The following is a 22,225-nucleotide window of genomic DNA, read 5'->3' on the forward strand; positions in this document are numbered from 1 at the left end:
GCTAAGCACTTTACCGATATTATCTTATTTGATCCTCTCAACAACCCTGTGACTTGGTGCTATTATTTCAATCATCTCTATTTTACAGTTTAGGAAACTGAGGCGGACAAAGATGAAGTGACTTGCCTAGGGTCACAAAGCTAGTCTGAGGCCAAATTGGAACTCGAGTCTTCATAACTCTAAGCCTAGTACTCTATCCACTGTGCCTCATAGATGTCATAAGAAGATACCAACCTGTACCAGTAGAGAGTTTCTTCACTTGAGACATCCCTGTATCAGTGAAATCACTGGTTGTATGTTGTATGATAAATAGTAACTTCAGATAGAAAAAGTTCAATATGAACTCTTTTCTCTAATGAAGCAACTCTTGGTTAATCACTTTCCTTGTGAAAAGAGGTGCAGTCCCACTAATTCAGAGGATTTGGAGTCAGATGTGCCCTTGGAAATTATTCAGTCCCATTTATTTATTTTACTTAATTTTACTTTTACTCTGCCATCTTGGCTCCACCCCCCGCATTTTATTTTTATTGGTAGCTTTTTTTGTCACCCTCATTTTTGAATGAAATCTTCTCCACTTCCCTACCCATTGAGTTGTCCCTTTGTAACAAAATCCAAAAGACAGGAAAGAAATATCTGTCCCTCAATACCAGACAACCTATGAACCATGCCACACTCTAGGAGTCCATCTCTGCAAAGGAAAGGGGGAGTTTTTTCTTAACTCTTCTCTAGGGCCAAGCTTGCTCATTATAATTACATAGAATTGTTTTATTTTCTTCATGTTTAAATTGTTGTTGTCATTTTCCTGGTTCTGGTACCTTCCCTCTGTATCAGTTTATGTATCTTTCTATGCTCCACTGAATTCATCATATTTGTCATTTCTTTCAAAAATATACCATAATTTGTTTAGTCATTCCCCAATCAATGAGCGCCATTGCCTTATTTTAAAGAGGAGAAAAATTAAGTCCAGAGAGGTTGTGACTTGCCAGTGGGTCACATAATAAATAAGTAGCAGAGCTGTGATTTCTACCCAGGTCTTCTGAACTCTTTCCACCATACCATACTTCCCTGGCTGTATTAGCCATGTAGAGGTGAGCTGCAAAATAAGGTTTTTCTGGACCCCAGAATTGCTAAATTCTTTTGACTACTTTGAAGAGTCAACATTCTTTCCTAAGTACATTAAATAGGTCTTTGAGCTAAAGATAATCTCAGGCTTAAGACAGGCTTGCCATTGAAATTATTTTAAAATCATAGAATCTCAGAGTTTGGAGAGATCTCAGAGGCCTGAGCAGTATCCCCATCCCAAACCCTCTTCTACATACTTACCTAATCCCCCCCCCCAAAAGAAAGAAACCCGTTCCAAACTACTGAGTTAGGATTGACCATAGAGATGGTGAATGAGCACCCTTAAGTGATACTATATGTACAATTCGTTCTTAATTTTTTGTTTAGTGAAATTAGATTGGATCTAGCTTTGCAGATATGCTCATATTCCTTTATTGGCTTTATTTATTTTTACTTTCTTTGAAGTCAGTAAGTCCTCTCCATGACACTTTAGGTTGGAGAATGGATTGGGAAAACCTTCTGCAGGTTATTGAATTTTTGATGTTCCGTAAGACTGAATTAAAAGTCTACCATGAACTGACCCAGATTCCTAAAAAGAGTTTAAAGCTTTGAGCATCTTCTTTTCCCAGAAGTTCCCCTAGATGAAAGGAAATGGGCCAGTGAGGATTGTTTGGCCAGACACTTGGCTAGGAAGCTCCCAGGAAAACCGATGGGGGTTCAGTTTGTAGAGGGGAGCTCTGTGGCCTGGTGAATTAACACTTTTATTGCTGGCATTGTTAATAAAGCATATTTTTCACATCAACTCAGCCCCCTGATAGGCAATCAAGCCTGATGCTGAATAAGGAAAATATGATTTCCCACTGGGGGAGATGGCAGCTCCCCAGAGAAGGGCAGATCCCCTTTTTTTTCCTCTATACTCACTGCTGGGACTCTTCCTCGGCCCAAGCAATTTGCTTTTTGAACTCCGTGGGGAAGAGGCCCTCAGGGCAGGGAGGGAAAGAGGACTGCGGCCTAGGAAGCAGCCCTGCCTATTCATGAAAACTGTTTAGAGAATTCATCTGGGAAATATTTAGCCTTCTATCTAAGGCAGAGTTAAGGTATTCCTTTCCACAGTTAGCTGCTTCTGGTAACTTCGGCTTAATTCTGTTTACTTTGTATGCCTATCTGGTATGTTAGAATGTAAGCTCCTTGAGGGCAGGGACTGTTTCTACTTTTTTCTTTGTATCCTCAGGACTTAGCACAGGACCTGGGGCATAGCAAATGTTTAATAAATTCTTGATTTATTGACCAAAACAAACAAAATAACAATGAGAAGATTATCATCCGTAGCCTACCCTCTTCTCTTCACTAACCAAGTCACCAAACAAATGGTTTTGTTGCATGTAACTGCCAACAGACTGCCAAATGGCCCAAAGACTGGGCCAGCAGTTATTCATTTTGCACCTTGAATATTTCTTCCTTGCTGTTGGGCATAGTATTTTGAGTTTTCTCCATGAACGTGTGCCACACAGAAATTCTATTTTTTTTTCTCCACCTGTGGGCTCCTGATTAGTTTTACTCTTTTTTTTTTTTTTTTTTGGTTAAAATATGGTACTAGGGGCAGCTAGGTGGCTCAGTGGATAGAACACTGTCCCTGGAGTCAGGAGGACCTGAGTTCAAATCCGGCCTCAGACATTTGATACTTACTAGCTGTGTGACCCTGGACAAGTCACTTAATCCTGATTGGCTCACTCCCCCAAAAAAAGAAAGAAAAAAGAAAAATATGGTACTGCACAGCAGAGATGTCCACACTCCCAAGTCTGACATGAACCAAATGAATATGTAATTGGGAAATAGTTAACAAGATAAATAAAAGTATAATAGAACATAAATAACACCAATATGTGGTTTTCTACAGCAATATGCTATCCTGGGGGATCTTTGTGTAGTTTGTAGGCCCCATTTCTGTGAGGCCCTGCTCTACAGATCTTCTGGTTCCTAGGGCCATTTTCTGAAGTCTCCTCTTTGTCTTTGCATTTCAAAAAGGCGACCTACTGCTAGGCCCTTGGGATGCTGGTTTCTTCTCCTTTACTCTGTCTACTCTGATGCCTGTGTATACCTTGTCTCCCCCTGTAGAATATATGCTTCTCAAGGGCAAGCACTGTGTCTGCTTCTTCTTTGTATCCTCATGCTTGCTTGATCACTCGATTTATTGACCAAAGAACCTACCAACCAACAAATGAGAAGGGGCAAAAGAGAGACTTTCTTTGGGTCAGTGACAAGAATGCTGGATTTGGCACCAGAGAACCTGGGTTGAAATCCTGTCTCTGACATTTAATACCTGCATGACTTTGGGCAAGGCATTTAACCTGTCAGTTTCTCTGTTTTCTCATCTGTAAAATGGGGGCATTGGACTAGCTAGATGATTTGAGGCTAGCTAGATGATTTCTGAGGTCATTTCTTGCCCCAAATCCAATGATTCCTAAAAAGTATAATCTCCATTGAGACCTCCCAAAGTGAACGTTTGGTTTGCCATGTACATTCACCCTGAGAAGAGTTCTCCCAGTTCCTTTCCCATTTACAATGATTGCCGTGGATTGGGAGAGCCATGGATGCTACTGATGCATTTCTGGAATGTAACCTTACTTTGGTTAATGATTCCCCATTCCTTTAAAAAACATTGTTGTTAGTTATGTTGTCACCACATCACAGACTGGGACACTAGGTGGCACCATAGTGCATAGTGTGGAGCCTGGAGTCAGGAAGACTCATCTTCCTGAGTTCAAATCTGGCCTCAGACAGTTACTAGCTGTGTGACCCTGGGCAAGTCACTTCACCCTGTTTGCCTCAGTTTCCTCATCTATAAAATGAGCTGGAGAAGGAAATGGCAACCCACTCTAGTATCTTTGTCAAGAAAAGCCCAAGTGGAGTCATGAAGAGTCAGACACAATTGAAAAGGGCTAAACACATCACAGATGTCACATCACACAAGTGATGCTACTTACTGCTTTCATGCATCTCGTTATCTTCCTGGGCCTTTGCCTTTGGTATGGACCATAGCTGTGTTTACGTAGAGTTTTTTCTTTTTTTTTTTTTGGTGAGGGCAATTGGGGTTAAGTTTTGTGTCTAAGGCCAGATTTGAACTCAGGTCCTCCTGACTCCATGTCCGGTGCTCTGTCCACTGTGCCACCTAGCTGCCCCTACTTAGAGTCTTGTATTGGTCCTCCTTGGTATGCTACCAGTTAAATACTTGGATTTAGCAACCAGGTGGTTCAGTGGGTAGAGTGTTGGACTTGGAATCAGGAAGACCAGAGTTTGAATCTTGCTTTAGACAATTACTAGCTGTATGATGACCCTGGGCAAGTCATTTAATCTCTGTCAGCCTCAGTTTTCTCAACTGTAAAATGGGGATGATAATAGCACCCACCTTACAGGATCGTTGTGATTATCAAAGGAGATAATGTCCATAAAGTCAACTGTATGACCCTGGTCAGGGCATATCATAGTTGATGCAAATGTCCCAAAAGATTGTTTGTGCTCATCATAACTTTGACATTAGTGACGTCATTGGACCACGTTGCACTCGATCATGTCTTCCTGTCTACAAAGAGCATTTCAATATGATTGGTTTCTTTTATAATCTTATGTCTTTTATTTGATGCATTTAAAAACACAGTTTTAAGAAGAGGTTCATCGGCTTTATTAGATATTTTCGAAGGAGTGTGTGGTACCAAAAAAAGTTAAGAACTCCTGCTCTGAAGGAACAACATTAACTAGAGATGAGAATAGTCTCCTTACTTCTGAGTTATACACACACACACACACACGCACACACACACACACACATATGCACATACATAATAGAAAATAGGGAAATAGGGGAAAATTCCTACTGTTGAAACTTTCTTGTTCTTTTTTGACTTCTTCAGTTCAGGTTCATTTCAATGAACAGCGTGATCTATATACATTTAATAAGTAAAAGAAGCAGCCTGGAGGTTCAGAATGATCTTTACCTCCAATATATATACTGCCCAAGTGACTCTGGGCTAGTCTAAACATCTTAGTACCATAAGCAACTCTCTGAGATTATAAACTGTACCACAAGGGGTGATCTGCAACAGGGGAGGGAGTTTGCTCTTTGGGAGCAGGGAAATCACGGGTGGGACCCTGCTCCCATCTCCTGCCAGAGTGCTATCATTCTTAAATTGAGTTATTCTTTTTTTGGTTGGGCAATGGGGGTTAAGTGACTTGCCCAGGGTCACACAGCTAGTAAGTATTATGTGTCTGAGGTCAGATTTGAACTCAGGTCCTGCTGACTCCAGGGCCAGTGCTCTATCCTCTGCACCACCTAGCTGCCCCTGAGTTATTCTTTTAAAAATAGGTCAGTTGTGTTTGATGGGCCGCCTGGCTGTGATTTCATCAGCAGCTCATTTACCCAATTGCTTTGGCTCTTGGGTGGAAGCCAAGGTTGTGTTTAGAAACCATAGAGAGGGCAGTTAAAATTTGCTCCGTCTCATGACCCTGGTCAGCTGTCTTGCAAATGCATGCTGTGGGCCACAAAGGGGAAATGGGTAAGCATGTCGATAGAGCAGCACAAATCTCTCTTTCTCCAGCCAGGAAGATTACTCAAAACTTGCCCAAATGAAATCAGGTCAGTTGTATCATAATCATATATAAAGGAGAAAATGTTGCCACGTACACAGAACTTTCACTGAAAATTGCACATACACAGGGCTGAAAGAGCCTCCATTGACTTGAATTTTGTCTGTTTTGTGGGTATGTGCAGAGCCATCCTAAGACAGGGCAATCAGGGCTTTGCCCCAAGAGCCTGACATTTAGAGGGTGCTGATAGCACTTAGAGTTTGATAGAATCAGAGGCTCAGGGCGCACATCCCAGCTCCTTTGCCACTTCCTACCTGTGGGAATTTGGACAAGTGCTTTACTTCTCCGGGCTCCAGTCGCCTCAGCTGTAAAATGAGACGCTGTGGGTGAGATGACCTCTGTAGTTCCTTTTAGATCGAAATCGGTGATCCCATGATCCTTCAGTAGCATAGAAACGAGTGAGCTTGATGTCCAATTAGCAAGAATAACTCATTAAAATAGGAAGCTGTGAAAGGCACACTCCCACATCTCTGCTGGGCTGCTCCTGCCTGACTGCCCTCAGTCCCGCTCAGGGGCGGTTTCCAGGAGCAATAACTTCACAAGTATGGGGGAGGGGAGTCTCTTTCTTCTTTCTTCCACTGATTTGACTTTAAAAGTCGATTTGAAGGTAAGTTGGGTGCTGATGAGGCTGGGCACCCAAACTACTCGTTATGACTACAGGTTTGGAAGCCTGACATCTTCTCTCTTCACCTTCTGATTATCCCAGCTACAAATAGACACTATATCCCAACTATGAATAGACACTATATTCAGGCACCATAGTTTAGTGGGGAGGTAGAAGGCTGAGGGTCTGGTCTCGTCTATGATTTTGGACCAGTCACAACCTCTTTGGACATGTTTCTTTTTTTTTTTTTTTTTAGAAAATGAGGGAGTTGAACTAAATGATATCTAAGGACCCTTCTATCTTTAAGATTCCAAATTGGTAAATAGGACACGGCACGTAGTTCTGGGTTGTATCTGCTTACCAGGCTCAGGTGCTTAAGTAAATGCTTTTGTAAAAACTGCCTTTGGAGGTCTGGGTTTTGCCTCAGCGTGTATGGCCCATTTTAGTGTACTGGGTTATTGATGTTTGCAAAGGTTGTGTCTGCATTTTATAGCATACTGAATCTCCTAAAGCTGGGGTCAGGGAGATTCAAAGTGATTGAGTTTTCAGTTTCAAAAGAAATCAAACCAAATTGAAAAAAATAAAATTAGGGAAAAAAAGTAACAGTTTCTGTAAGTAGACCGTTAAAATGCAAATTTGTATATTGGACTTAAAAAAAAAACCCTCAACCCCAATAACCTCCATGGGCATGTTTCTTAGAAGGTTCCTGGCAGTGTTTCCTGGATTGAGATTCCCCTAGGCTAAGTAACAGCCAAGTCCATCTTTTAAAAAGAAAATAAACATGTTTATGAGACTGTTGGCATGTCCAAAGCTGGCTGAGATGACTGCTTACCTTGTGGCATGCTGCCTGAGTCTTTTGATGAAAGACAGTAACTGGGGCTCTTCCTTCCTTCAGTACCAAATGTATGGAGCCTAGTTATTGGGGTTTTGTTGTTGTTTTTAAGTTTCAAAAGCATTTATTATTATTATTTATTTATAACAAAGACACGGAACAACTAGGTGGCCCAGTGGATAGAGTGCCAGGCCTGGAGTCAGGAAAGGTCATCTTACTGATTTCAAATCTGGCCTCAGACACTTACTAACTGTGTGGCCCTGGGCAAGTCACTTAACACTGTTTGCCTCAATTTCCTCATCTGTAAAATGAGCTGGAGAAGGAAATGGCAAACCCCTCTAGCATCTTTGCCAAGAAAACCCCAAATGGGGTCATGAAGAGTTGGACACGACAGAAAATAACCAGCTGAAAACAAAGACATACACATTGCGCGTGCGCGCGCACGCACACACTCACACACACACACACACACAGACATACTAATCCTGCGTATAGAGTGCTGCTCACATATTGACACTACTTACACAGTATTAAGAAGCTAACAATGCAAGGATGGAATACTGCCATATGACTAGACTGTCCATGTGTCATCGAAAAGTCATGGGCCTTTTGTGCAACATTGAAAAGCTCACTCAGCATTGAAGGGCTTCTACTCATAGAGCTTTCTATGTGCTAGCTCTCACATCTGGTGGTCCTTGGAGCCCAGTTGCTGATAAAGGTTTTTTCCTCCTTCATCCAGGTCTTTGGGGAGGCAGCATGGGACAATGCAAGAAGTCAAGGGACATGGATTCAAATCTTACCTCTGCAACTTGCTACGTGTGTGACCTTGGGCAAGTCACATTCCTAAGCCTCAGTTTCCACATCAGTGGGGGAAGGGGTGGGGTTGTATTAAATGGCCTCTAAGGTCTCTTCGAGCTCCAGATCTTTCATAACACTTAATAATACCCAAATGTTCAGCACCATTTCAACTTGGGGAAAGGAGAGGTCATGCTTGCTGGGTAGGTTGAGGGATGTCAACGTGACAGTTTGGTGCCATTAGGACCCGATTTTTGGGAGCAATGTTCATGCTCAGTTTGACTTCGGGAGGAGGAAAATGAATCTGGGGAAGGACTAAGGCAAGCTGCAAATGTTTAAAGGGTGACTACTAGATAAAAGTAGAATGCAAGCTAACAAAGTTGCCTTATTAAACTAGTTCCTTATTTTTGAAAGCCTGGGTATTTCTACCTACTAACCTTTTGGGTAGATCTCTGTGATCCAGGTTTACTGCAGTAACTATTAGCAGTAAAGTCTAACTCAGGAAATCTGTTCTTTAAAGAGTTCCCATTAAAGGGATTTTAATAGCATGCAAATTTTATTGCACTGAATTCTGAATTGCAAATAGACAAAAGGTTTGAAAGGAAAGTGTTTATGATGGCTGCCAGTGAGGATAAACAGCTGCCCACCTCTGCCAGCGCCTATGAAAATATGTTTTTAAGTTCTAAATGTGAGCTGTAATCCAGAGCTCCTTCACTTTTTAAAAATTCAATACTTAAACTGTGGGGAGAGTGGGGATCGGTGCCAGAGAAAACATTCTCATTTAATAATGTTTGAACATGGAGCTGTGATGCAGTTGGTAGCGAGGCACTGAGAAAAACCCACAACTAATCCTTCACTGCAGATGTCTGAACTCTTGACTGTCTGCCATGCTTTAAACAGCAACTTCTTTTTTCTAGGGACTCAAGGCTTGAATGACCCAGTGTGGAGAGTTGAAACTCCACACAAAAACATAAAAAAGGGGGAAAAAAATGAAGCCTCAGCTGAAGGTTTGGTAAATTGGACCGTGGGGCTCCAGCAAATTAGGGTTCATGCCGTACCCGCCTTGGCTTGCCCTTTCCAGCTCACAAGATATAGTGTGGAGTCTCATGGGAGCTCCACAGATGGAGAAGAGGGAGAGTTGAAGACTTAGACTTTATGGGTATTTTCAGTTCGGTTTGGTTTGATTTTTTTCTTTTACCTTGACTAGAATAAAACGATCAAATGAAAGAGATGTGGTTTTGCTATGCTACCCCAGTGTCACAAGTAACATTAACATTTATAGAGTACTTTTCTCACTAAGGGGGTCAATTCAATCACCATTTTTCACATTCAACTGAATTCCACAAAACATGGATTGGGTGATTGCTTTGGGTGAGACACTGTGCTAAAACCAGTTGGGTAGAAAAATGAAAACCCAATCCCAGGCATCAAGTAGCTTTTGACTTAAAAATATGACCTCACACATCTCCTTTCCATCTTATGCTTATGAAAAGTGGCAGAGCTAAGTGATTTGGCCTTTGTTATATGACAGGGAGGGGAACAGAGCCCAGATTTCCTAACACCTGGGGTCAGCGTTGTATTCATTTGTGCCAAGGTAAAAGTCATTTTTATTCTTCTAATTCTTCTTCCGGTTTTTGACTGCTCATGGAAACCTGATTCTATTGGAAACTGAGGTCTTTGAAATTAGACAAATACAAAATGTTGAAATATAACAGTACTTTTTTGATTTCTTATTTATTATGCCATTACTATAGTTTTTATTCTGATAATCTCTTTACTTAGTGGCTCAATGGCATTTATCACTTAACATGGCGGACTCAGTAGGATAGCTTCATACCATGGGTCTTGGGTTCTTATTGAAAGGAAAGAGCCTATCAAAAAAAAATAGGCCAGGCAAAGGCTCCTCTTGCAAAAATGAAGAAATCCTAGGTCCTCCAGAAAAGTTAAGTCATTTTTCAGTTGTGTTCAACTCTTTGTGATCCCATCTGGGGTTTTCTTGGCAGAGATACTGGAGTGGTTTGCCATTTGCTTCTCCAGCTCATTTTACAGATGAGGAAATTAAGGCAAACAGGGTTAAGTGACTTGCCCAGGGTCACGCAGCTAGGTAAGTGTGAGGCCAGATTTGAACTCAAGAAGATGAGTCTTCCTGACTCTAAGCCCAACACTCTATCCACTGCACAATTAGCTGCCAGACTCTCTAGATGGGTATATCAAACTACAGAAAGGCTCTCCCATAGAGAAGGTAACTTTGGGAAAATTTCAGTTCAACTCAGTAAATATTTATCAACTATCTATTATTTTCTTTGCTCCAATCTAACTGGATATACCTAAATATTGACATCTTACACTAGTATCTTTATATATTAGTTCTTTACCAGATTTGAAAACATGAGTGTGAACTCTGGCTCTTCTACTTGATGTGTGATTTGGGGTAATTTCCTTGACCTCGCAGAACCTCAGTTTCTTCATCTGTAAAATGGGATTGATGATAGTTATGTTATTAAAACTCGGTTGCTGGGAGAATCAAACGAGATAATGTATGTAGAGACCTTTAAAAACTTTAACACACCATAAAAAATGTGAGCTATTATTATCATTGTCTGACACAGGAATTGAAACTGTATTTAGTTCTGACTGCAATTCCTAGACTGAGAGATGTCTACAAGTTTCACTGGTAGGCCTAAGGCAGACACAAGGAGAAAGAAGGGAGAAGAAAAAAAGGAAAGAGTGGAAGAAGGGAACAGAGGAGGGAGACAAAATGGAGAGAGAGGGAGGGAAAAAAGGGAAAGAAAAAGGTGCCTGTTGTGGGGCATGGTGCAGTGCCGTCAGTAATTGTCTACAATGCCATTTTATCACAACAGGTTCAAAGGTCTAACAGGTAGAATCCTTCCATGACAAAGAAGTATTGATCAATTTCATGTTGGTTTACTGTCTTGAATGAGCCTTGACCTATTAGTTAGGTCCAAGTTTTGGCTTGAGGAATTTATATATTGGTAAATCTAAACTTCTTTGTGATAAGAGTCTTCAAATGTTAAAAGTTGGCCAAAAAAATCCAGTCCTCAATACAATCATCTTTCGGGCAACCTGTCACCCCTGTATTTGTTGTTTCAAGAAAGAGGAGTATGCAAAGAGTCATTTAAGTGTTCAGCTGTGTACAGATAACCTACTGCCAATCCTTTCTGAGTAAATTCAGCATTAATTGATCTTAAGAACATCTCTTGTTTATCAAGGCTTAATATGATTGTTGAAGTCCAGCAATGGACCATTAATGGCACCATTTTTTTAAACCATCTTTTTTTTTCTTTGTTTTGGGTCTCCGAAGCTTTGTACTAATAAACAGTTGTAATTTGTCATGTTCCCTGAACTTTCTTGAGTCCCTCATCCTTATGAAACTTTAAGCCATTTGTATTTTCTTTTACGTAAAGCAATTTTATGTAAAAATGAATGAATTTTAATTAATGAATTAAATTAATTCATTAATTAATGAAAATTAAAATAAAAATTTTATGTAAAAATGAAAAAAAAAGAATATATTCATTTCCCAGGACTGAAGATTTTAGTCATTCCCATCCCTCATGCACCTGTGGATTTCAAACATTAATGGAGATAAGCCAAATCAAATAAAAGCTTAAATACCAATGGTTTTGTATTTATTTTGCAGTATATTTCCACACAGCTGACACATAGTACGTACTTTTCAGTTACGTGTTCACATTACTCTTTAAATGGGTTAGTGTAAATTCAGTATTTTCAGCTACTGCTTAAAAATAGTTTACAATGGCAATTCTAATGTTGAGACAGAGGTTATTTTGCATTCTAGAATGCATCGAAAGCATAAAGGTTACCTTGAAGTATATTAGGGGGAAACTATTTACAAATTTGTACAGTTTCCAGTTTTTATTATTTTGTTCTGTTTTTGCTTTGGCTATACCCATCTAGTAATACTAGACTTCATTCCCATTGTTCCAAATTTGTTCTCATTTACAGTTTTCCAGCTGGGCTCTAGACCTCTTAGGTTTATCTACTGATGGGGGCTAAATAGGTTCCTTGGAAGGTAGATCTATTAGATCAGGGTGGGGAACCTGTGGCCTCGAGGTTACATGTGACCCTGTAGGTCCTCAAGTGCAGACCTTTGACTGAATCCAAGCTTCACAGAACAAATGCTCTTAATAAAAGGATTTGTTCTGTAAAATTGGGACTCAGTCAAAATGCCGCACCCAAGGATCTAGAAGACCACGTGTGGCCTCAAGGCTGCACTAGATTGCACTAGTAATTTATCTGATCAGCTCTCTGACCTATTGTTCTTTTTACAAAGACTGCACCCAAAAAAGGTGACCTAGGAAAAGAGTAGGCAAGTTTCTAAAGTCTCTTTTAAAAAATGTTTTCAGTAAAACACTAATGGTTGATTTTGTAGCTCCATAAAGGAGCCCAGTTAGTCCAGGTGCCGTAGGAAATCTTGAGTCCTTTATGCTCACTCTCCCCACCCCACCCCCAACCATTTCTTATTGAAAGTTATTTCTAATTAGGTTATTCATGTTGGAAGAGGTTGATGGGTATACTGGTCACAATGTCAACAATCTGTCGTAAAGGACAAACATGGCTCTTAGGGCAGCTCCCCCATGCTGCCACTAATGCACGTGCTGGTTTCTTGTCAAGTAAAACAAGTAAGGTTTTAGAATGAAAGGAGAAAATGTCTTTTATGTACATCCACTTCATCATCTGATCTCCTCCACGTCTACATTTGGATTCATTTCTTTTCCAGTAATATTCAGCTTCTCAAAAGATGCCCAGTTCCAGAATGGGCTGCAGAACAAAGTCAGACCAAAGTGCCTGGTTGGGTGGAGCTCCCAATTGTGGCCATTTCAAAATCCTCATCCTCTCTATTATCAAGGAAGTAGTCACACTGGTTACCCTATTTCCATCCCCCCCTTTACATTTCCCCTGCCCTTTGTCATAAGTCTCTCTCCCAGCTTCAGAGGAAGGAAGTGCTACTGTGGCGAGAAAGGCCAATGACTGGTTTCTACCATCCTTTTCAAAAAGATCGAGATGGCACCAGTCACTCATGGCCAAGAGCGACCAGGCCACTGCTCTGCAAAGGAGGCTGAGTGGATTGGCTTAGAGCTGACGTTGCTCAACGAAGAACAGAGTGAAGTCTTTGTCTCGGGGCAGGAAGGGCACTCTCCTCCACATTCACACCCACCAAAAGTCTCTAAAAACCCTTTGCTTCGCAATTTTTGATCTACCACCCCAAAGCCAAAGGCTCCAAATTGAGCTAATTTATTCTCCTTGGGCAACATCACAAAATAATAAGGCAACAGCATGATGTATCTTCCCAGTCCCATGCTTGGCAATAAAACATCCAGATAGATAACACAGGCCTCAGAATTCCAGTTCCTTGATGTCATTTATCTCATCAGTTTGAAGGATGGGGCCAATTATTTTTTCTTTTCTTTTTTCAGGAAAAGCAGCATGATCAACCCAAACAGGGATGTTTTCCTTCGAGTTGGGAAGGAGTGCAATAACACAGGCTTTTGCTTGGTGAAGGAAGACATGGGAAAGATAACAAGAGCATCGCCAGCCAGGGTGCGCTTTCTTCTTTGCATACGCAGAAGACAATGGAGAAGTAGAAAACAGAGCATCTTAAGTTTTGTTATTTCACTGTGGAGTCCCTCCAGGGTCTTTAAAATGAACATCAAAATGTCTGTTTGGTTAGGTGTTCGGAAAAGAAGACAGTCTTCTTCTGGATGAGTCAGTCACTCCCCCCACCCCAGCCAAGTCACCCCCTCCAAAACTGTCCCAGTTCACCAGTTGGGTGTGATGGTCCTTTTCACCAGCTTCTGAAGGGGCAAGCGCATTGGTGCCAGTTAGACCTTCTGCATCTCAATCTGCTGGTGATAATGCCGCGTCTGACCTTTGCCGTTCAGCTTATACACAGAACTCTTCTGCTGTCGCCTTCTGTAGCACCACACGGCGCTGATAACCACCAGGAGCAGCAACAGACACAGGACGATCACTATGACGGCAATCACGGGGCCTTTACTGATGTTTGAGCAATCCTCCCCCACACATGACTCAGCGGTTGGAAGAGGCTCTTCTTTTATGCTTGAGGTAGGAAGCTCCTGCTCCATGAGTCTCTCAGAGGGTGAATCTGGGAAACTACTATGGGTGCTGAGCATGGTGGTCTGGGTAGGAGGAAGAGTGGTGGCATCTCTCTCAGCATCTCTGGGTGATGGGATATGGTCAAGGGGCTGGGGATCTGCCATCGTCATTGTCCCTGGGGTTGAGTTGGTAAGGTCGTAGAGCAAGGTGGACCCTGGAGATTCATCGGTTGCAAATCCCCAAGGCACAGTGGACTGATATGTGGCCATGTCACTCACTCCTTTGCTGGGACTCACATTCTCAGGGGCAGTAGTAGGTGTGAAGGTCACTGGTCCATAGTCCGATGTTCTCAGCAGAGTGACAGTCAACTGAGTTATATCTTCACCTAGAGTGAACATGGTACTGCTGGATTTTTTAACTTCAACATGGTTGGGCTGGTCAGTCATAACCAGAATACTTTCATCCATACCTACTGAGCCATCCCCCTTGTCCCCTTCATCATCTTCTTCTTCCTCCCTTGTGCCATCAGTTACAGGGTAACCATCTAACCAGGACTCATCACTGCTGCTCGTAATGTGGTCCCCCACCTTGCTGTCATTCCTGCCAAGGGTTGGTCCAATGGGGAAATCAGCACTGTCATAGATCATTTTGGCATCTGGCTCCTGGAGTCTTGATTTCACTCCAATATGGTTATCTCCATCGGAAAAACGCCTTTGGCCATTCTCCTCTATCATCTCTTTCTCCAACTCAGGCTCACCCTCAGCTGGGAACCAAAATAAATGTTTCTGGCTCAGCAAGGAGACCGGAGATTCTGTAGGAACTCTGCCTTCTCCTCCAGGCAGGCCCCTCGTCTTTATGTCTTTGTTGCCAGTCACACTTTCTCTCCCTAGAGAAACAGAGATGGAATAACCCTGCTTTAGTTTGTCAGAAGCTTCCTCCTGGCCCCCAACCTCCTTCTCTTCCTCCTTAATCTTATCCTTCTTATGATCTGTGAGTGGCACTGATCTGTCATCGGGGAAATTCTCTTCATAGTCAATATGTGTCTCAGCTTCACCTAGAAAAAAAAAAAAGGAGAGGGTAGTAAGTTGCATTAGACAGCAGAGCACAGGTACTATACCTACCCCCATTAGATTGTGAGCTCCTTGAGGGCAAGGACTGCATTTTACCTCTTTTTGTATCTCCAGTGCTTAGCTCAGTGCCTGGCACACAGTAGGTACTTAATAAATGCTCATTAATTGATTTATCTGTCAGGGGCATTACCAAAGTGAGCCAGGTTTGTAGCATGCTACCTTGTTAAAAATCATAGGCAGTGCTTTTACTGTAATGGGGATTTGATGTCATGGAGTTGAACGTTAGTTCCTTGAGGGTAAGGAGTGTTTTGTTTTTATCTTTATAATGTCAGCACCCAGCACCATATCTTGTCCATAGTGTGTTACCGAATTGAAGTAAACTGCATTGTGGGGCTAGAATCTGCAAGAAGATTCTGTGATGACTCAGAAGTGAAAACTCCGGATGTTTGGACCGATGGTGGTACCTACCACAGAATTACGAAAAAGAAGAGTAGTTTCTTTTGGTTACATCTAAGGTTGGGCAGAGAAAATGTGCCTGCAGTGGCTGCCGCCTTCTCATCTTGCATTTTAGCAGGTGAGAAATTTGTGTCATGTTGAAACTAGGATGATACCTGAATACACAAATGCTTTGTGAAATCTCTCTTTAGAATTTAAAGTCTTTGATGGTGGGGACTGCATTTTTCTCCATTTTTCTATAACTGTGTCTTGGATATATTTGATGCTTAAAAAAAAGACTGTTGAATCAAATTGAATTGAAACTCACTGAGTTGTACCCAAAGATTCAATGAGCTTTGCTGTTTAACTATGAAATCAAATCCAGTAAGTTTTACTTGGTTCCTGTTCTCATTCATTCATTCATTTGACAATTTTTTGGAAGACTCTAATATGTGCTAGGCATTGGGAGAAATATGAAATTTAGGTTATGATAAGATCTCAACCTGCTTGGAATAGCTTCCAGTGAGGGAGGGAAGAGAGAGGGAAAAGACAAAATGTAATGGTGAATAAATGCAATATCAGGTATTTTTGGGGGGGCAATTGGGGTTAAGTGACTTGCCCAGGGTCACAGAGCTAGCAAGTGTCAAGTGTTTGGTCTGAGGCCAAATTTGAACTCAGGTCCTCCTAACTTCAGGGCCGGTACTCTATCCACTGTGTCACCTAGCTGCCCCAATATTATGTATTATGTATATATTATGTATTAAGTACATTACACGTATAAGTTATGATTCAAGTGTTCCATGAGGTTAAGGGGGAAAAGCTGTTATCAGCTGAAGGGCTCAGTGGAAGCTTCATGGAGGTGGTGACCTTTGGCTTGGAATTGACAAAGCATTCAGGCATCTTCCTAGTTTTAGCAGCACACAAATTTCTCATTTGCTGAGATGTAAAACCCAATACACAAGAGGATGGCAGCCACTGCAAACATAGTGTTTCTGCCCAGCCTCAAATATAACCAACAGAGATATTGGCTGCCTTTGCCTAAACATCCTATGAATCAAGGCTTCTCTCTGTTTAGGCAAATTTCTGAGGTTTGGGGGTTTGAAACAAACAAAAACAAAAATCCAAACAAATTCGGAATCTCTTTGAGAACAATCTTGCCCTTATCTCACTCACCCTCCCCCCCACTCCTCATCCTTTTTTGTTGTCCAGACATTTTTCAGTCGTGTCTGACTCTTTGTGACCCCGTTTGGGGTTTTCTTGGCAAAAATACTAGAGTAGTTTGCCATTTCCTGCTCCAGCTTATTTTACAGATGAGGAAACAGAGGCAAACAGGGTGATGTGACTTGCCCAGGGTCACACAGCTAGTAAGTGTCTAAAGCCAAATTTGAACTCAGGAAGATGAGTCTTCCTGACTCCAGGCCTGGCATTCTATCCACTGTGCCATCAAGCTGTCCCATTCCTCATCCTCAGAGGGGATTTCCCCATGGAAAGATGCAAGGATAGGTCCTGGCTGCCCATTGTAACCTCTTGCCTCTCCCGGGGATTGGAGGGCAAACAGCCAGTTCTTCCCACTGGCTGTAAAGTAAGCTGAAAAGTTATATCTGGAGTTTCCAGCAGACATGTTGCCTGCTCCTGGCTTGAGTCTCATTCATTGCAGACAATGAGGCAGTGGAGTGAGTTGGCTGTGAGATGGCCCAAGGCCCTTCTGTGTTTGTACAGTCTACAGTAGCCACCTTTATGTGTGTAGGAGCCGTTAGCTTTGGGGTGCCTGTATGAAAGCATCCATTCAGTTCTCAGAACATCAAAGGCATAGGCCCACCCCTCCAGCTGGGAAGACTTGACCCTTTCCCCATCCCTATCAGAATGCCCTGGCTGGCTGGCTTCTTTCAGCAATGTTCTGCCTTCCTGTCCTGGCTCTGTAGACTAGAGGAAGGCACCATTGGTCACTGGGTAGTCGTGTGGCTAGCCACAGCGTCCCAAGTGTTAACTGTTTCCCTTACCACTTGAGAATGAGTCTTAGATTTGGGGTCAGTGGACCTAGTTCAAATCCCAGCTTTGCCACTTACTCCCTGTGTGACAATGGGCAAGTTTTTACCTCTAAGGCTCCATTTCCCCATTTGTAAAAATTAAGATGTCGGATGTATGATCTGCCATTCATTTCCTTGTAGCTTCTAAACAACCATGATAATAATGCCTGCCTCTTAGACAGAACCTTACATACATACATTATTTCATTTGGGCCTCTCAATAACCCTGGGAGGCAAGGAGGGTCCTAGAATCATAGATTTAGAGCTGGAAAGGACCTTTGTGATTATCTCGTCCAACCTCATCCTCTTAACATTTAGCAATAAGCATCAAAAAGCATTTATGAAGCACCTACTATGTGCCAGGCAAGGTGCTAAGCTGTGAAGGTTCAAAGAAAGGCAAAAAGCAGGTCCTCCCTTCAAGGAGCTTACAGTCTAACGGGGAATCTAATGAGAAAACTAAGGGGTAGAACAGTTAAACTATGGTCAAATGACTCATGGTCATAAAGATAGTAAGAAGCAAAGCTACGAAAATATTATGGGTATTATTGTCCTCATTTCACAGCTGAGAAAACCATGGCCTTAGAATTGGTGTCAGAGGTAGGATTTGAACCCAAGACCCCCTGTTGTCCAGCTCCAAATCTCTTTCCACCACTATCTCACCTCTCTCAAGCATCAGCTACACCTTTTCTTCAAAGAACTCCTTGATAAGGAGATAATAATGATAATGATGATGACAGTATTTATAATAATGCTTCAGGGTTTGCAAAGTGCATAAATATATTTTCTCATTTGATCCTCACAACAACCCTGGGAAGTGCTTTATTGTCACTATTTTACTGAGACTAAGAGAGATAAACCAACTCATCATATCATACAGCCATTTAGTGTGTGAGGCAGGATTTGAACTTAGGACTTCCTGTGCAACACTCTATATACTTCATCTTCTCTGTGTGGAGTTTACACAAAAGAGCTCTATGGATAGGTTGTTTGTTTAGTTTATTCACTACCTTAAGCATAAGGCCTTGAACATAGCGGCCATTTGTTAAGTGGGTTCATTGTTCTATTGACCAACTTCTCCCTTTCCTGATGATCTCATCACCTCTGCTTCTTTCACACTGGGAAGGCTGTCACACTAGACTGACTAGCTAATGTCTGCTCATCCCACTACTAAAGAGGTGTCTCTCTGTGCCCCAAATATGTTCATTTAATGAAAGTGATCCCACTGCTCAGACCAACAGTCATGCTGAGGGTGCTTTCATAGCCCAGCGGGTTAATGTCACTCAAAGATCAGGTGACCTAGAAAAGTAGCAACCTGCCCTTGACATCCAGCCTTTATGTTCTAGGCTTCATTCTCATAGAACACAGTGCAGCAAATGTCAGAGCTGGAAGGAATCTTAGAGGTAATAGAGCCCAGTCTTAAGGTTCCGAACCGTGGGCTTCCCCTAATGTCTTAGCCCTGGCCAAGAGGCAACAAGAGAAGGGCTAATGGAATTTTTTAAGTGGTTACATGCGAAAGAAACATAAAACCCTGATAAATGATGGATGATATTTTGCATTTGTAAAATACGTAGCCCTTTGAGGTGCACAGGACATATTTTCTCCATTTGACAGATGAGGAAACTGAGTCTCAGAGAGGTTAAATAACATGCTCAAGGCTATATAGCTAGTACCTGGCAGAGCCAATTCTAGTTTAAATTATATTGATATTTTTTATTTTTACTACATTCTCATTTCTGAATACATCCTTCTCCCCTCCCCCATTCAACGAACCATCCCTTGTAATAAAGAAGAAAGAAAGAAAAAGTTCAGCGAAGCCAACTGAGTCAAGCAGAATGCATGTTCCCTTTGTGAAGAAAGGAGGGTGGTACATTGTTTTCATTGTTTCTCTTGGGGGCAAGGTCTTTACACTTCCCACTGTCTTTCCACCCACCACCTTCCTTTGGTGGGATTCAACAAGCAAGAAAAAGATAAAAAGGATGAGATAAGAAATTCTACCATTCTAGGTTTTTGTTTTGTTTTGTTTTGTGTTGGTTTTCTTAGCACTGAGTAAGGGAGCAATCAAATGAAAACATAGATCACCAGACCTGACCAGGAAGACCTCCAGAATCTGTAGTCACCAGAGCAGGATTGCCGTGGGCAATTTTCATGGGAGTGGCCCCATATTCCTACATTAAGACACTGGTGATGCCACTGGACAACCTAACTAGGTGGCCTACCAGGAAAAACAGAGGAAGGAGCAAATAGGAAACTAAGAGAGGAAGAGAAGGGAGGAAAGGAAAAGATTGAAGGACTGATGTCATTGGCAGAACTAGACAGGCTATATAGCCACTGAAAGCAGTGCTGTCTACTTCTGGATTATGTCTTTTGCTTCTACTGATGACCTGCATCGACCCACCCAAGATTCCCTGAACTAGAGCATCTCAACACTCCTCCCTCATCCTCGAAAGCAAAGCGTGTGAAATGGAAATGAGTATGTGGTTAGCCGAACCTGTTCAACATGGCGCTCTCCTAGCCTGCCAGTTCTTCATGGTGTTTTGTTTTTTGAGTGTGGTTAGCCCTTCAGAATCTGGCTTCAAGCTATCTTTCCAGATTGATCCTATGTTACTTCCCCCTTCCTCATGCACATTCCGACTCCGCTAATTGGCTGAGTCAGTCCCCATGCATGACATTTCATCTCTTGCCTGTATCTTTTTATAGGCTGGATCCCTCTTCACCTCTGATCTCTTGACATCCCTGGCTTCCTTCAAGACTTGGCCCAAATGTTGCCTCTCCGACAAAGCCCTTTCAGCTCCCACAGTTAGTAATGTTCCCCCAACAGAAATCACTTTGTATTTACATGGAATATTTTCAGTATCATTTTATGTGTGTACTTATTGTTTCTCCCTAAGAGAATGCAAGCTCTTTGCATGCAGGGGAGGTTTATGTCTTTGTTATATTCTCAGTGCCTAGCACAGTGTCTGCAGCCTAAGTGATTGATAAATGATTGTTGAACTGAATTAAGTAATTGAAGTAACTGTTACTGGATTCTGTAAGCAAAGCTAATGCCTGCCTGAAAATAACTGTAACCTGTATTTACTCATGTATCATATCATTTCAGTTCAATCCACTTATCAATTTTAAGATTTAATATGAGGGTTTTTGGTGGTATCCAGCTCCTAATTGGTTCTTTGGCCGATGTGATGATTTCATCAGTGTGGGTACTACTTACAGTTAATACAGGTCATAAGCCCACCTTTAAGCCTCCATCCTAAGACAGCTGGTGTTGATGCTAGATATCATAGGAAGTTATGAAAAGAGATAGACCCTGGCCTTAAAATCAGGAAGATCGGGGTTTGAGTCCTACTTTTGACATATACTAGCTCCCAACTTAATTATTAGTAAGTCACTTGCCTTCTCTTCCCCTGGCAGCTCTCTAAGACTCTAAATTCCAATGAGCTGTGTATTTATTACTTGGAGCTCTCTTTCCCATAAAATCTGGACTGCTGTCTTCAAAAATCTCATCTCCTCGTTTTTGTTGTTACAAACCAAAGGAGGCACTTTAGACTAGGGAAAACAAGTCATCAAATGTCCTCATCAGCTATCTACCTTGTGTTCTATTCTCATCATTGCTGTTATTTGTCTAATACTGTCAGAATGTAAGCTCATTGAGGGCAGGGGCTATTTCCCTTTAGTTTTTCTAGGTCTGAGAGCAGTGCCTGGGCACAAAAGAGGCACTTAATGAATGTGGGTTGACAGACTGATACAGTTCTTTTCATGTTTTGCTATAATAATTATTATTATCATTGTTATTTTTCTACAGCAAAGTCCTTCCCTGATGCCTCATCGTGGTACGGGGGTGACTTTGGCTCTAAACCAACACAACACAGATTCTGGCAGGTGCTACTATGCTGAGATGATTTAGAGCAATGTTTAAAGGACTAACCCAGCTAAGTCTGGAGAGCCTCAGCCATTAGGTGATGAATATATTTTGGCCAAAGCAACTCAACGAAAAATGTCCTTTCATGGAAAGGGTGCAATCTGCATTGGTAGGGGAAGAACCCACTGCAGATTAAATCAGGGACCTTTGGAAGCACTGAAGTAAGAATAAGAAGGGAAAAGAATAAGAATTTACCCTAAATTTTGCCCTGACTAGATCTGTAAGAGTTTCACTGGGACACCATCCCATGAAACATTTCAAATCCCAATTTGAACTTAATGCGAAAAATATCCCAGTGAGTGAGAACAGAGGACCCACAGTTCATTGACTAGAATATAAAGAGCTCAAGGAGACGACGGTAACTCAAACAGCATCTGGCTGTGAAGGGGCAGAAGGAGCTTATTCCCTCACAGCCAGAAGAGATGCCCAGGCCAGGGCCTGGGAAAGTGGCCAGTGATGTCATCTGGAAGTCTTGTAGTTTCAGTTTAAATACTCTGACTCTATATCATGGGATCAATATGTCCCAAGGGATATTTTTAAATAAGAAAGAAAGAAAGATCCTCTACAGACATTTTCTCTCTAAATACTCAACTGGTAAAATTGTGAAGAAATTAACTCCAAGAGTTCAAAGGAACATCTAATCCATACCTCCCCCAAGCTTCCACCCCTCACCACCCCCCTGCAACTCCAGAACCACCTAGGACAAATGAATGTTGAGATAATCTTTAAGAACTCCAGAGAGAG

At 41.9% G+C, this 22,225-nt stretch overlaps 1 protein-coding gene across 1 annotated transcript in view; it reads right to left on the reverse strand.

Annotated features, from left to right (window-relative positions):
- Nucleotides 1-12,469: 12,469 nt before the first annotated feature.
- The window catches only part of SUSD5 (sushi domain containing 5), an 87,580-nt gene continuing 77,824 nt past the window's right edge, over nucleotides 12,470-22,225 (reverse strand). The window contains exon 4 of the mRNA XM_027847919.1: nucleotides 12,470-15,087. Coding sequence (XP_027703720.1) covers nucleotides 13,799-15,087 — 1,289 coding nt within the window. The 3' untranslated portion in view covers nucleotides 12,470-13,798. The remainder of the gene's footprint in view (nucleotides 15,088-22,225) is intronic.

Source organism: Vombatus ursinus, unplaced genomic scaffold (genome assembly GCF_900497805.2).
Source record: "Vombatus ursinus unplaced genomic scaffold, bare-nosed wombat genome assembly UNPS02005459.1, whole genome shotgun sequence".
In the NCBI taxonomy this organism is placed as follows: domain Eukaryota; kingdom Metazoa; phylum Chordata; class Mammalia; order Diprotodontia; family Vombatidae; genus Vombatus; species Vombatus ursinus.